We start from the raw sequence: 12,791 nt of genomic DNA, 5'->3' as shown, positions 1-12,791 counted from the left end.
AACCTAATAAATACAATATTGGGCATATATGATAAAAATTAAGCCTAAAAAATGAACTCAATATGATTTAAACTCGAATTAAATCTCTAAACTCATAATTTCTATAATAATCCCGTCCAAAAATTTTGCTCGTGTAGTCTTCACTAAAATGGTCATAACTTGAGCTTCCAAACTGGAAATCGAGTGACTCAAAGTGCGTTTCGAAGTCAAGAGCTCTTTAAACGCTATGTAGACATCTCAGCCTAGAAATGCCTGTATCTCATCCAAAAATTCGTCATAGATCGACTGATCTTCCAAACTTGAAAATTAATAGATTAGTTGAATTGACTTTAATAAATTTCTCCTATCTGAGCATGTATCATAAGGTTGTTGTTGGTAAGGGGAATCTTTTGTTGTTGCTGCTATGAAGTTTTTTCTTTTCTTTTTAGGAAACCTGAATAAAATTTTGCTCGTGTTTGAGCTCGTTCGATGAACCTCTAATGTATTGAATATGTTTAATTGTTTAATGATGGATTCTCTTTTCCATATTTTAAAGTGTTATCTCTTCAGATCTGGAGAGTTCTTTTGATTATTTGTTGTCATGTTGATAAGTTTTGCCAAAAAGCCAAAGGGGGAGATTGTTGAGTCCTTAGTTGTTCAAAATTTTGAAGCTACGGTTGTTGTTCGAACACGTCATTGAACTACCTATTGGAACACTCTGTGTCATGCCTTGTTCTGACATCTGTTTGGACAAATTGTTAGGACTATAGTTTAAACATTTGTTTTGGACAGCCTAAGTATAGTATAAGGTTGAGTTTTTTAATTTAATCTTTATAATGTGTTACATTTTTATGTAAATGATCCTTAAGCCATGTTTTAATTTAATCAATGTTGTTGATTGGATTTAGGAGAGGAGGAAGAGAAAGTATCCACAATCTCATCTCAAAGCCTTATCTTTATCTTTCTTTTTTCTTTTCTTTTTTTACTTGGGGCCAAGAAAACTTTGTTTGAAATTCAAAATGGGATGTTTTTTCTTGGATAATGATGATTTTATCTACACAAAGTTACTTGGCTGTAATATTTTGCCAATAAATAGGAAGCAACTATGCTTGTGCCAATGCATCATTGAGTGAGTGCTTTTGTTTCATTTGTTTCTGTAATTTTTGTTTGTTTTCATTTATACTTTGCATTTTTTAAAAAAAAAAATTGAAGGTTAAATTTAATTAAAAAAATAAATTTCAAATTATCAAATTTTTAAGAAATTACAATAAGGAAAGAAATAGTTAAGGCATCACGTTTTTTATGGCTTTCTTGTAGGACCTGAAAATATAAGTCAATGAATGGATGGAGCAAGTATGAACTGAAGTGCTTCATGTGTGGTTACTACTTGGTAGCCATGTTCACATGGAAGGGTTGTCCCATGATTGAAGGTGGCATTTTCCACCAGGTCAGTGCTCAAATTTCTTTGAAAATCTACTAAATTCAGTATTCTTGCCATTTTCTCTTATTTTTCCGTTAATTTTCACCTCTATTTCTACACCAACAAAAATAGTTGAACCTATTGGATGATATTTTTTCCGTTAATGTTGATCTCTACTACAATTTGAGCCTTTTATCTCGTCAACATCAAGAAAAATGCTAGAAATTTAGTTTAATTCTGAATTCTACAATCCCCTTTTTTTCCCCTTGTGACCTTTTTCACTCCATTTTTCCATCGTTACGTCTGTTGTTCCACAACTAATGTTAGTGTAAATTTCTAGTGAAGAAAATCTTGAATACACGAACGAAACTCGAACAGAAAAAGAAAAAATAGGACAAGGATCCAAATTGTGTATCAAGTCATTATTTTTAAGGTTATATTCGCCCCCACCTATTTTCGGTGTGCAAATGAGTTCTAAGCAATTTAACCTCGAGGATACAATGAAGCCAATGACTATTTGCGTTTTGCACTGACGAGAATAGTCCACTACGTACTGAACAATGTATAACAAAAACTCAATTTTTACAAAGGATTTTTGCAGTAATACTTTATAGAATAATCTAATAATATTAGAAAAATGAAGGAATGAAAGAAAGAATATTAGAATTTGTTGGTGTGTTTTTCAAATAAACTAAATAGGAATTTTCATGTCTCTTTATAGAGACATCTTTCATCGATAGTTGTCTTTTTGAATAATAATGTCTTTAAAATAAACACATAATTATTCATTTAATATTATAACTATTCAAATAATATTATTTAAATAGTTATAATTCTTTTCAAAAATCAAATAATATAATTTTAATTAATTACACCTATCCATTTATAATTATTGAAACAAAGATTTAAAAATTTTCGAACAACTAAATAATATGACTTGATAATTTCTTCCCAAGAAAAAAAAGAACAAAGAAAAAAAGGTTATATAACTTTCCACTATCCTTCCCTGAAATTGCCTTATTAGACCAATGACCCATACATGATGTGGGTGGCTTATTTTAGAAGGACTTGACCGTTGACCAGACCCAAAGCAGCCCTTTCCCACTAACCCACCACAGTGCACTCACTCACCACTATAAATACTCACCCATTACTTCTCAAACTCACCACTTCAAACCACAAACTAGCTCTCATTTTTACGTTCTTCACTGACCCTTTCTCACCAGAAATTATTTTCCTCCTTTTTGGCAATGGCTACTGCTGAGTTTGGCCTTTCAGAAAATGGTTGCTGTGTCTCTTCAACTCATTTGTACTGGAAAAAGGCTGCTGATGCCCTCCACTGCTCCCATTTCAACGAAGTTACTCAAATGGTGTCACAATTTGCGGAAGCTAATACTGTTGAAATTCAGGGCACTACCCTTACGGTGGCTCAGGTCACGGCCATTTCTCGTCGAAACCAAGTGATGGTTTCACTTGATGAGTCCACTGCTCGAGACCGGGTGGCAAACAGTGCTAACTGGGTTACTAACAACATCTCCCGTGGCACAGACACTTATGGAGTCACCACCGGTTTCGGTGCTACATCTCATCGGCGCACCACTAAAACTGCTGACCTCCAAGCGGAGCTTATAAGATTCTTGAACGCCGGAGTGATCGGGAAAGAAAATCTTCCGACGAGTTATTCCAAGGCAGCTATGCTTGTGCGTGCCAATACGCTTATGCAAGGCTATTCCGGCATCCGTTGGGAGATACTTGAAGCGATGGCTGAGCTTATGAATCAAAATTTGATCCCAAAACTGCCTCTAAGAGGAACTATCACAGCATCTGGTGATCTTGTCCCATTATCTTATATTGCAGGGTTGTTGACAGGCAGACATAACTCCAAGGTTGTCACCCTTGAAGGTGAAGAGATCGAAGGTATCGAAGCTTTGAAAAGAGCTGGAATTGGTTCTCCTTTCGAGCTACAAGCAAAGGAAGGTTTAGCTCTTGTGAATGGAACGGCTGTTGGTTCAGCTGTGGCTGCAACAGTTTGTTTCGATGCCAATCTTTTGGCTCTCCTTTCGGTGATTCTTTCGGCTTTGTTCTGCGAAGTTATGCACGGCAAGCCAGAGTTCACTGACCCCCTCACTCATGAGCTCAAGCACCATCCTGGCCAGATTGAATCGGCTGCTATCATGAAGTTTCTTTTAGATGGAAGTGATTATATGAAAGAAGCCAAAATCAGGCATGAGAAAGACCCTCTTACAAAGCCTAAACAAGACAGGTATGCAATTAGAACCTCTCCTCAGTGGCTTGGACCACAGATCGAAGTTATTCGCCACGCAACGCATTCGATCGAGAGGGAAATTAATTCCGTTAACGATAATCCATTGATCGATGTAGACCGGGACATTGCTCTCCATGGTGGGAATTTCCAGGGAACCCCTATAGGTGTCTCCATGGACAATCTCCGAATCGCCATTGCAGCTATCGGGAAGCTCATGTTTGCTCAATTCTCTGAGCTTGTTTGCGATTACTACAACAACGGTTTGCCTTCGAATTTGAGTGGCGGCTCTCATCCGAGCTTAGACTATGGATTCAAAGGAGCAGAGATCGCCATGGCAGCATATTGCTCCGAGCTCCAATACCTTGCAAATCCCGTCACGACGCACGTACAAAGCGCCGAACAACACAACCAAGACGTGAACTCCCTTGGCCTGATTTCAGCTAGAAAAAGTGCAGAAGCCATTGAAATACTAAAGCTCATGTCCTCAACGTTTATGGTGGCACTTTGCCAGGCTATTGATTTGAGACATTTGGAGGAAAACATGAGAGAAGTAGTGAAACAAGTGCTTCTCCAAGTAGTAAAGAAAACACTCTACATCGCAGAAGATGGATCACTGCTTGAATCACGTTTTTGTGAGAAAGGACTGTTGCAGGTTATTGAACACCAACCAGTTTTCTCCTATCTCGATGACCCCATGAATCCTTCATATACCCTTTTGCCTAAACTACGACAAGTGCTTGTTGAAAGGGCTCTCAAGGATTGTAAAGGCGATGAAAATGGGTTTTCAATATTCAGAAGGATCCCAGTTTTCATAGAGGAACTCAAGGCAAGACTGGAAGAAGAGTTACCGAAAGCAAGAACGAAATTTGGAAATGGAGAGTTTGGGATTGCTAATAGGATCGAGAAATGCAGGAGTTATCCGATATATGGATTTGTAAGGACTGAAATTGGAACTCAGCTTCTTATTGGTGAAAAAAGGGTGAGTCCAGGAGAGGATATAGAGAAAGTTTATGAGGCCATTAATGAAGGGAAACTAGGAGCTGTTTTGATGAGGTGCTTAACTAATTGACAACCATAAGCTGGCTCGCTGTAGTTATATTTGATTTGCATTGTATTATCGTAACCTCTATATTTCTGGTTTACGTAGCTTGTCTTATTAGTATTTATGAAGTTAATAATGGAAATTTGAGATTTTTCTGATTTATTCATGCATTTTAGAAACTTGGAGCCGTACTTAGCTATGGTATCAGTATTTCATATGATTATATAAGCAGAATCTCATAAACTAACGTGAATGCCGCATATTAATAGAAGCTTCCAAACACACTTAATTTGACCCCATGCATCATTAACATCGTCGTCCATGTAAGCCACTATCCACTTCTTGTTTTCCTGGTCTGTTTCCACTCTCAATGGTGGCTTATTTTTTTTTAATTACACCAAACTTTGATGGTTGATTCTTGATCCAGAATCAAACAGTGGAGATATATGAAAAAGAAGAAAAACATAGACACTTGAAGAAGAAAGGAAAGTTATTTCAATTTTGAGGGGCAAAAGAGAAGGAAACAAAAATGGAAAAACGGGTATCAACTATCAAATGCGGCTCCGAGACTCCTCTCCATTTTTCCTCCATGCTAGGCCACCTCAGTTTCGTCCAACAGCTTCTGAATCTTAACCTCTAATTGGTTTTCGAGTTGGATTCCCATGGCTTCTCTGCTCTTCACCTTTCTGCAGCAAAAGGTTATCTTGAGATAGTCAAAGGTTGGTCAAGGTGGACACAGAGACGTCCAGGTGAGAAATCAAAATGGGTGGACACCACTCCACCTGGTAGCCACCAAGGCAGGGTTTAAGATAGTGCGTGAGTTGGTTTGAGCTTGGCCTGAGTCCGCTCGGGTGGTGACTGAACGAGATGAAACTGCATTGCACTTGTGTGTTGGAAGTAATAGGCTGGTGAGTCTGTTCTTACATTTCGAGCATAGACGAGACAATAAATTAGACTCCTTTTATAAAATGTAATACATTAAATCTTTGAAACCTAAAAAATGTAAAATATTTATAGTAACAAATTGAAAGCCCACATTTAATTAATTTATTTTAACTTAAAATTTTCTCTTCACATTAAAAACTGAAAAAATATTCTTTTTTACTCCTTCCCGCCTTTGGTCTTGGACGGGTCTTGGACGACAGCACTCTGGGCCTTATCTGCTGGTGAGCTTTAAGAGTTTGATTGAAGAGATTGGAAGAGATGATGATAATGAAATGGTGAATCACAAGGATTGTGAAGGGAACACTTTGTTACATATTGCTGTTGCCAAGAAGCTGATTGAGGTATGCTTTCTTTTCATTTCTATCTTATAGGTTTAAGCAATGTGAATAATATCCAAAACCTTTGGTTCAATTGTATTTCATTTGATAAAAATGTCACTGTAACAATTTTGCAGATCATAAAGTTCTTGCTTACTATTCCTGGACTGGATATAAATGCAATGAATAAGAATGGCTTCACAGCATTAGATACTTTGAACAAAGTCCCAGAGATTTGGGAGACATGGAAATTGAATCTATTCTCAGAGATGCTGGAGTTTTAAGTTCAAAGGATCGGCATGTAATTGCAGTTAAATGGATTCCAAGTCCATCAAACATTCCAAAGATACCAAAGTCTCTGGTCTCAAATAAATCCAAAAAATCAGAAACCAATTCAAGGATGCCGATAAGAAAGAAAGAACACACTAATTGGCTTAGTAGGAAGCGAAGTGCATTAATGGTGGTATCATCATTGATCGCAATGGTGGCGTACCAAGCTGCAATAGCCCCTCCAGGGGGTGCTTTGCGAGCAGACGAAACAGTAGATGAGAAAGGGAACCCTTTGAAGCACTGTCGGAAAGCTGGAACTGCAGTTATGGCATACAACCAGGGTATTGAATATGGTCAATTTATGATCTTCAACACGCCTTCTTTTCATCTCTAAGCTTTATCCTCCAGCTTGTTAGTGGGCTACCGATAAAGAGACGAGGATAGATGTGCATTCAAATGGTTATCACGTGGATTGCCATAAATGCTCAAGTGATAACTTACTTTAGATCTCTAAGACACATGTCACCGGACACTGCTGTAGGTATGCTTCATGATGTAACTTATATATCGGTGTTGCCATATATGGTTGGGTCTTATGGGAGTTGTTTTCACTGGGAATGTATACGAATATGTGTTTTTAGAACTTGTTTAATTATTTTCAGTTTTAAAACTATTTTTTTAAAGAAAGAAAATTGTGTTAAACAAGTTATTTTTAGCTAAAATTTTAACTTTTTATTTACCAAAAACACTTTTGGTACTTAATTATTTTTCACCTATCCATTAACATAATACTTTCTCTGTTTTTTTCTTAGTACTTAATCACAAATGTGTTAAAATTATTAATTAAAAATAAAAATATTTTTAAAATAATAAAATGTGTTAATATCTAATTATAAATATTTAATGATTATATTTAAATATTTAAAATATAATTTATATATTCTAATTAAATTTTACAAATAATTAATATTTATTATTTAAAATATTTAAAATTTATATTTCATATATTAAAATATTTTCAATAAGTTATAATAATTTTTTTATATTCTAACTAAAATATAATAATATTAACTAATTTGAACATTATTTAAATACATATTTGTTATTTGATAATAATATATTTAAAATGAACATTTTATTTCTCAAAAATACTTTTTGACAGCAATGCTAAACATTCAAATTTTAAACTAAACTTTTCAAAAGTATTTTTCAAAAATATTTTTTCACAACACTTTTCAAAAGTATTGCTAGACTAACACTTAAAAAGTATGAGGTTATTAAGGAAAAAGCGAAGAATCCTTCCGCTGATGAAGTTGACAATGACGATGAAGATGTCTGAGATGACAGTACATTGATTTAAGCTCTGTGTTCACTAATTTCAGATTTTTGGGATCATTTCTTTTTCTTAGTTTCAAGTGAGCTTTTAAAGAATCAAGCCAGATAACCCATTCTGATTGCAAATTTGAACGTGGCACCACCATTTGGCGCACCCCAAGGCAACAGCATGAAGAGAAAAAACTGAAAGATTGGTTGAGGAGACCAATAAGACAACACAATTGCACTAAATAAGACATGAGTTACACCATACATTCTTGATCACAAAAATATATAAATTTACAAGACCAGAATGAAAATGTAACCTCACCTTTGCTTTAGTGTTGAATTGAACACTCAAAATAAATACAAGAAAATCTCCACAAGCAGAACTTACCAACCATTTCTAATCTCAGAGTTGTATACAGTGGCTCACCAACAGTCACACCATATTTAGCAGCAGTCATCCTTTCAAGCAGACTACAAAGCACGAACAACTCATCGCAATCTGATAGTTTCATTGTGGATTATAACATCAGGATTTCGAATATGTCGATTGGGAGCTGCCAAGTCTTTCCATTTGGCTCCTGTACCATGAATACCGGACGAGATGCTCCACAAAGTGTCACCTGAATGAACCTTTGTTGTTGAAGGGGTTGAAGATTTAGAAGCAGCATTGGACTTCAGAAACGGATGTTTATTGCTCTTTCCCATTCCATTGGCAAGCAACCAACGAGAACCAGACTTTTGTTGGGTTGTGCTACCCCAAAGTTTTGTCCTGCCAGGCTCAGTCTTCACACCTGCAACATGGACTTCAGTGATTCTGAATTGAGGAATCACTTCCTTTTGGGAAGCTTTTTCTTCCTTCATATCCTCCATTTTTGCCCCCTTCAAAGCAGACTCAGAATCATCATCCTCTTGATTGTTATTCTTCAAAGCAGACGATACAGTACAGTATATCTTAATCTTTGGCTTTGGTGGGAAAAATAGTCTCTCCACTTGAATCAGAGCAAGCATTGGTGCACCAACTGGCTCATAGTTTCTTATAGGATTGCGGAGTTGCACCATAAATGCAACTGTGAAGTTATTCCCAAACAAACCACACTTTTTACCCCGTCCTTTCTCTGCCTTTGACCCTCGGCTTATCAAGCCTAACGATGTAGCACGATGAGCAGCAAGGATTTTAGAAGTTTGCTGACTTGGTTGATCTTCATCACCAATATCCCCACAATCAAGTCTTATCCATTCATCAAGTGTCAGTGACAGACCCATCAATCCGTCAACATCCTCACCACTTATGTCCAACAACTGCAACCCAGCAGTACCCTCCAGACCAAGGCATCCAGTAATATCAAACCCCTTACCCTTAAGAGCAAAAATTTCTCCAATAGACTGTGCACAGATGTTTGAAGGTGCATCCTCATCTGACATGCCCGATTGAATTCTCAACCCTTCCATCATGAGTGCTTCAATCTTATCCATTGCCAGTGGAGCAAGATCTTCAAGGGATACATAATCCAAATCCATCTTATTGACAGAGGATGAACTAAGCTTGTTAGAACTGCGTCCAGGTGATCTTTTAATTCTCTTTTGCCTGCTAGACATATTTTGCCCAACCTCAAAATCATGCTGCAACCGATACTGCCTGCGTAGAAGAAGCAATAGTATATAATGTAAGTACGATTTCCAAAACAATATTTATGAAAGATATAAATGGCAGGAAAAAAATAAAAAATGGAGTTACAAACCTCTCTGATACCTCGAGAGTGGAGGCAGCTTCCCATGCAACTTGCTGCATTGTCTTACCAGTTATATCCTCCAAAGGCATCAACTTATTTGCCTGCATGGAGAGCTTTTCGATCCCAATTGAGGCCAGTTGCTTAAGTATGTCCATTATATCAGAACCCATTTCTGCAGGTACCACAACTGGACTAGACACTTGCATGATCAGGTTCCCACCACTTTTAGAATTTCTGAAAAGTGAGGGATTCATAGATCGTAAAAACCCTCCATTCTTTGTCTGAAGTAATGGACCTAGATCATCTCCAAGAGGGGGCAATTCAAGTGGCTCTCCAGGAGGCAATTTAACTGGACTTCCAAGCCCAAAAGAAGAGGCAGGTGGAGAATGCTGAAAAGCCTTCTCATTCAATCCCCATTCATGCATTAAAGCCTCTGTCTCCAAGTCTTCCAAAACTTTAGCCCTCACTTTGATCCTCCCATTAGTTTCCATCTGATAGTCTTGCACAGCATCTTGAACAACAGATGACATATCCAAACCCTCAGTCAAGCTCCCCGAAGTTGAGATGTCAAAGCCACATTCTAGTTCCTCCCCATCAGCCATTTCAAAATCAAATAAAGAACAACCACTGGCTAGGGTCTCTTTCTCAAATTGCCTTAGTAAACGCTCCCTTGGTGATTCAGGCTCACTTTCAGAAGTCAAGCTGAATGGACTGTGATCAATTCCAAGCATACTCAAGAACTCACTTGCCACAGATTCAGTAACTCCATCCAAGCTAATTGACTCCGACTTCCTATTTGTTTCATAATTAGCTATATGCTCCGTGTAGTCTTCCAAGTCTTCAGTATCAGGAGAATCTAAGGCTGCCTCCAAATTTGTAATTCCATCTAAAGCTAACTCCAACTCTCTCATCAGTGATTCTTTTGAGAACTGGTCATCCTCTTTGGAATCACTATCTTGCACCAAAAGCGCATCTTCTTGATTAACACAAGTCACCTCATTTAAGGGATGAAGCTCATAGGATTCTTCAGAATTTGCACCCTTGCCAGGATTAATTTCAACAACTTGATAACTTTCTACTTTGGAGTCGGCATCCGCCATGGAAACTTCCTCCAACCTAATCTGTCCCTGTGAAGATAACTCTTTCCCTTTTTCCACAACAGAAAAATCATTATCTTCAGTTTCTTTCTCAATATATTCATTTAATTTAGATGCAACAGAAGATGGAGGTCTAGTGGGCTCAAAATGTTCAATCAACATGTTAGGTTCAGGCTTAGAAGTAATTGAAGCATCATCTGACTTGTATTCATCAAATTTCTGATCTACCACATCGGTGTCTGACTTTGAAATGGGAAAAATTTCATGAAGATCTTTTATCTCCCTCAGAAAGCAAGATAAGGATGTGGTGTTAACCAAACAGGGAAGACTCTCAACATGCTTCATTGCGGCCTGCTGATCATCATGACCAAATTCGGTACCTGCTTTTCTATTCTGCTTCATATCTGATAAAACCAAATAATCGAAACTAACATTCATTATAGCACCCCTGGCCTTCCCTGATAACTTAAAACTTGTCGTCCATTTCCCTGAGCTCTTCTCTTCCTCCAATTCCTCCAATGTGAGTGGAAGCAACCGTGTAAGGTCAACTCGATGCTTCCCCAAATCAAGGTCTGGTGCCCCAAACACAGAAGCATAAAGCAGGAAATGCTTTGCGTCATACTTGGCTGAATTGTGAGATCCGCTTTTAGTACCATACACCGAGCAAGTGTGTGTCAACTTCTCTTCAAATTTAGCAGTTCCATCAAAAACTTTAACGGGTTGAGTCACTAGATCCTCATCCCGCCTCTTCCAATGCACACATAGACTAAGTTCTTTAAAACTGACCGGCAAACCATCAATGGAGTGTACTTGAAGCAAGAAACAACAAGTAAACCTACGGCTTTTATCATTCGAAAATGCTTTCAACGGCTTCCAATTCCAAATGGATTTCTTGTCTTTACGTGATGGGTCCTCATTACTATTCTTAAGGTTTCGTTTTGGTTCCAAAGAGTGGGTTTTCATGACTGATTTGAAACGAGGATTAGAAGCACAAAATGAAGTCATTGGAGGGTTCTTGTCCAAATACAACGTTTTGCTAGTAACTTCAATTTCATTCAACAACTTACCCGGTTTTCCACCATTCTTCCTAGTTTTAACTTTGGACAACATCATCTTTTTATATATAACAGTAATAAAAGAAAGTCAGATTAAGCAATAGTAAAAAATAATATCTTATTTAAAAAGTCATTAAAAAAAACTAAATCTAACAGAACACAATGCAATACAAAATAGATGAATTATGTAAAAACCAAAAAAGTTGAATTAAAATAAATTACCAAATTGAGCTTTCCAGAAAGCGAAATTTCCCAATCAGAAGCCTCTCATTTATCCTTTCAATGCATAGTCTCCCATCAGCCTTTGCCTACCCAAAATCAAAATTAAAAAAAAAAAAAATCGATTCAACAAAATAAAATTATAAATAACAATCTCAGGAGAAAATGCGAAAAAGAAAAAGAGCTGAAAAGAATAAGGGCCGGGATGTCGAGGTATTACGATGCGAGTTTAAGCGGCTGAGAGACTATTGAGCCGCGCTTGTCTCGGCGGGTGGATGCCCCCTTTGTTCTCTGAATTGCCGCTGCCTTCTTTTCAATCCAACATTTCAAATGAACTACGAAATGACGTTATATTACGGTTATATTTTATAAAATTTATTTTATACATGGGTTTGTTTTTTTTGGACAATTTATACATGGTATTTAATATTTATTTGGTGAACCCTTAATCTCCGTGAAATTTCTCTCCAAAGCTGTACATTTTCTATTTTTCATAGTTACCCCCCTCTCTTTCTATTTTTGAATTGGATTTACTTTATTTAAACTTAGTGATGCCAAAACTCGATCTCATTATGGATTAAACTTAGGTTGAAGACATTTTCTTTTAATGGAGATGGACGGTAAAGCATTATCGTTTTAGTAAATGCTGACTATTTTGTAATTTTATTTTATACTTTAAAATATTTTGTTTATGGATTTTAAGTATTTGGGTTTGAGTTCCATCATCTTAATCTTAATTGGTGAGACTCACTTTCACCATGTGCATATGCCATATGTGAGTTTTGTTCAATTTTTTTGATTCTGTCTAAGTCTTCATCCGTTGTACTTTATACTGGCTAAATTTTAGATTATAATTAACCGTACATATATTTATACATATATTTTACTTGTAATTGTATCATATCTATATAGTGAATTTAAAAAAAATAAATTTATAATATTAAATTAAAAATAATCAATTGAATATGTTTAATGTAAATATTTTTAAAATTCATGCAAAAATAAAATGGAAGTGGAAATATAACACCTGTCACCTCTGGCTTAATTCAGGTTAGAAAGTTTATGGCTTCTAACTCTTCTTTAATTAGCAAAGAAATTGAATGAGTTTGAGTGAAAATGTCAAGTTGC

At 36.5% G+C, this 12,791-nt stretch overlaps 2 protein-coding genes and 1 pseudogene across 3 annotated transcripts; 2 read left to right on the top strand and 1 right to left on the bottom strand.

Moving 5' to 3' along the window:
- Positions 1 to 2,552: 2,552 nt before the first annotated feature.
- On the top strand, positions 2,553 to 4,869 carry LOC105773643 (phenylalanine ammonia-lyase). The gene has a single exon (XM_012595685.2). The coding sequence runs from the start codon at positions 2,650 to 2,652 to the stop codon at positions 4,732 to 4,734; it is 2,085 nt and encodes a 694-aa protein (XP_012451139.1). The 5' UTR covers positions 2,553 to 2,649; the 3' UTR covers positions 4,735 to 4,869.
- A 367-nt stretch (positions 4,870 to 5,236) lies between these two features.
- LOC105773644 (ankyrin repeat-containing protein BDA1-like) lies at positions 5,237 to 6,891 on the top strand (annotated as a pseudogene).
- Positions 6,892 to 7,749: 858 nt separating this feature from the next.
- Positions 7,750 to 12,010, bottom strand: LOC105773642 (protein PLASTID MOVEMENT IMPAIRED 1-RELATED 1). 2 transcript variants are annotated; one of them, XM_012595683.2, is made up of 4 exons: positions 11,884 to 12,010; positions 11,667 to 11,752; positions 9,302 to 11,502; positions 7,783 to 9,198 (listed from the first exon to the last, which is right to left on the bottom strand). In XM_012595683.2, the coding sequence occupies exons 3-4, from the start codon at positions 11,500 to 11,502 to the stop codon at positions 8,052 to 8,054; spliced, it is 3,348 nt and encodes a 1,115-aa protein (XP_012451137.1). In that variant the 5' UTR covers positions 11,667 to 11,752; positions 11,884 to 12,010; the 3' UTR covers positions 7,783 to 8,051. The 2 variants fall into 2 exon arrangements, with proteins under 2 accessions (XP_052487903.1, XP_012451137.1); XM_052631943.1 differs by having other exon boundaries at positions 7,750 to 9,198; positions 9,302 to 11,752.
- Positions 12,011 to 12,791: the final 781 nt, after the last annotated feature.

The sequence above is a fragment of the Gossypium raimondii genome, chromosome 6 (genome assembly GCF_025698545.1).
Source record: "Gossypium raimondii isolate GPD5lz chromosome 6, ASM2569854v1, whole genome shotgun sequence".
NCBI classification, from domain to species: Eukaryota; Viridiplantae; Streptophyta; class Magnoliopsida; order Malvales; family Malvaceae; genus Gossypium; species Gossypium raimondii.
This window is presented reverse-complemented; position numbering and strand designations above follow the sequence as displayed.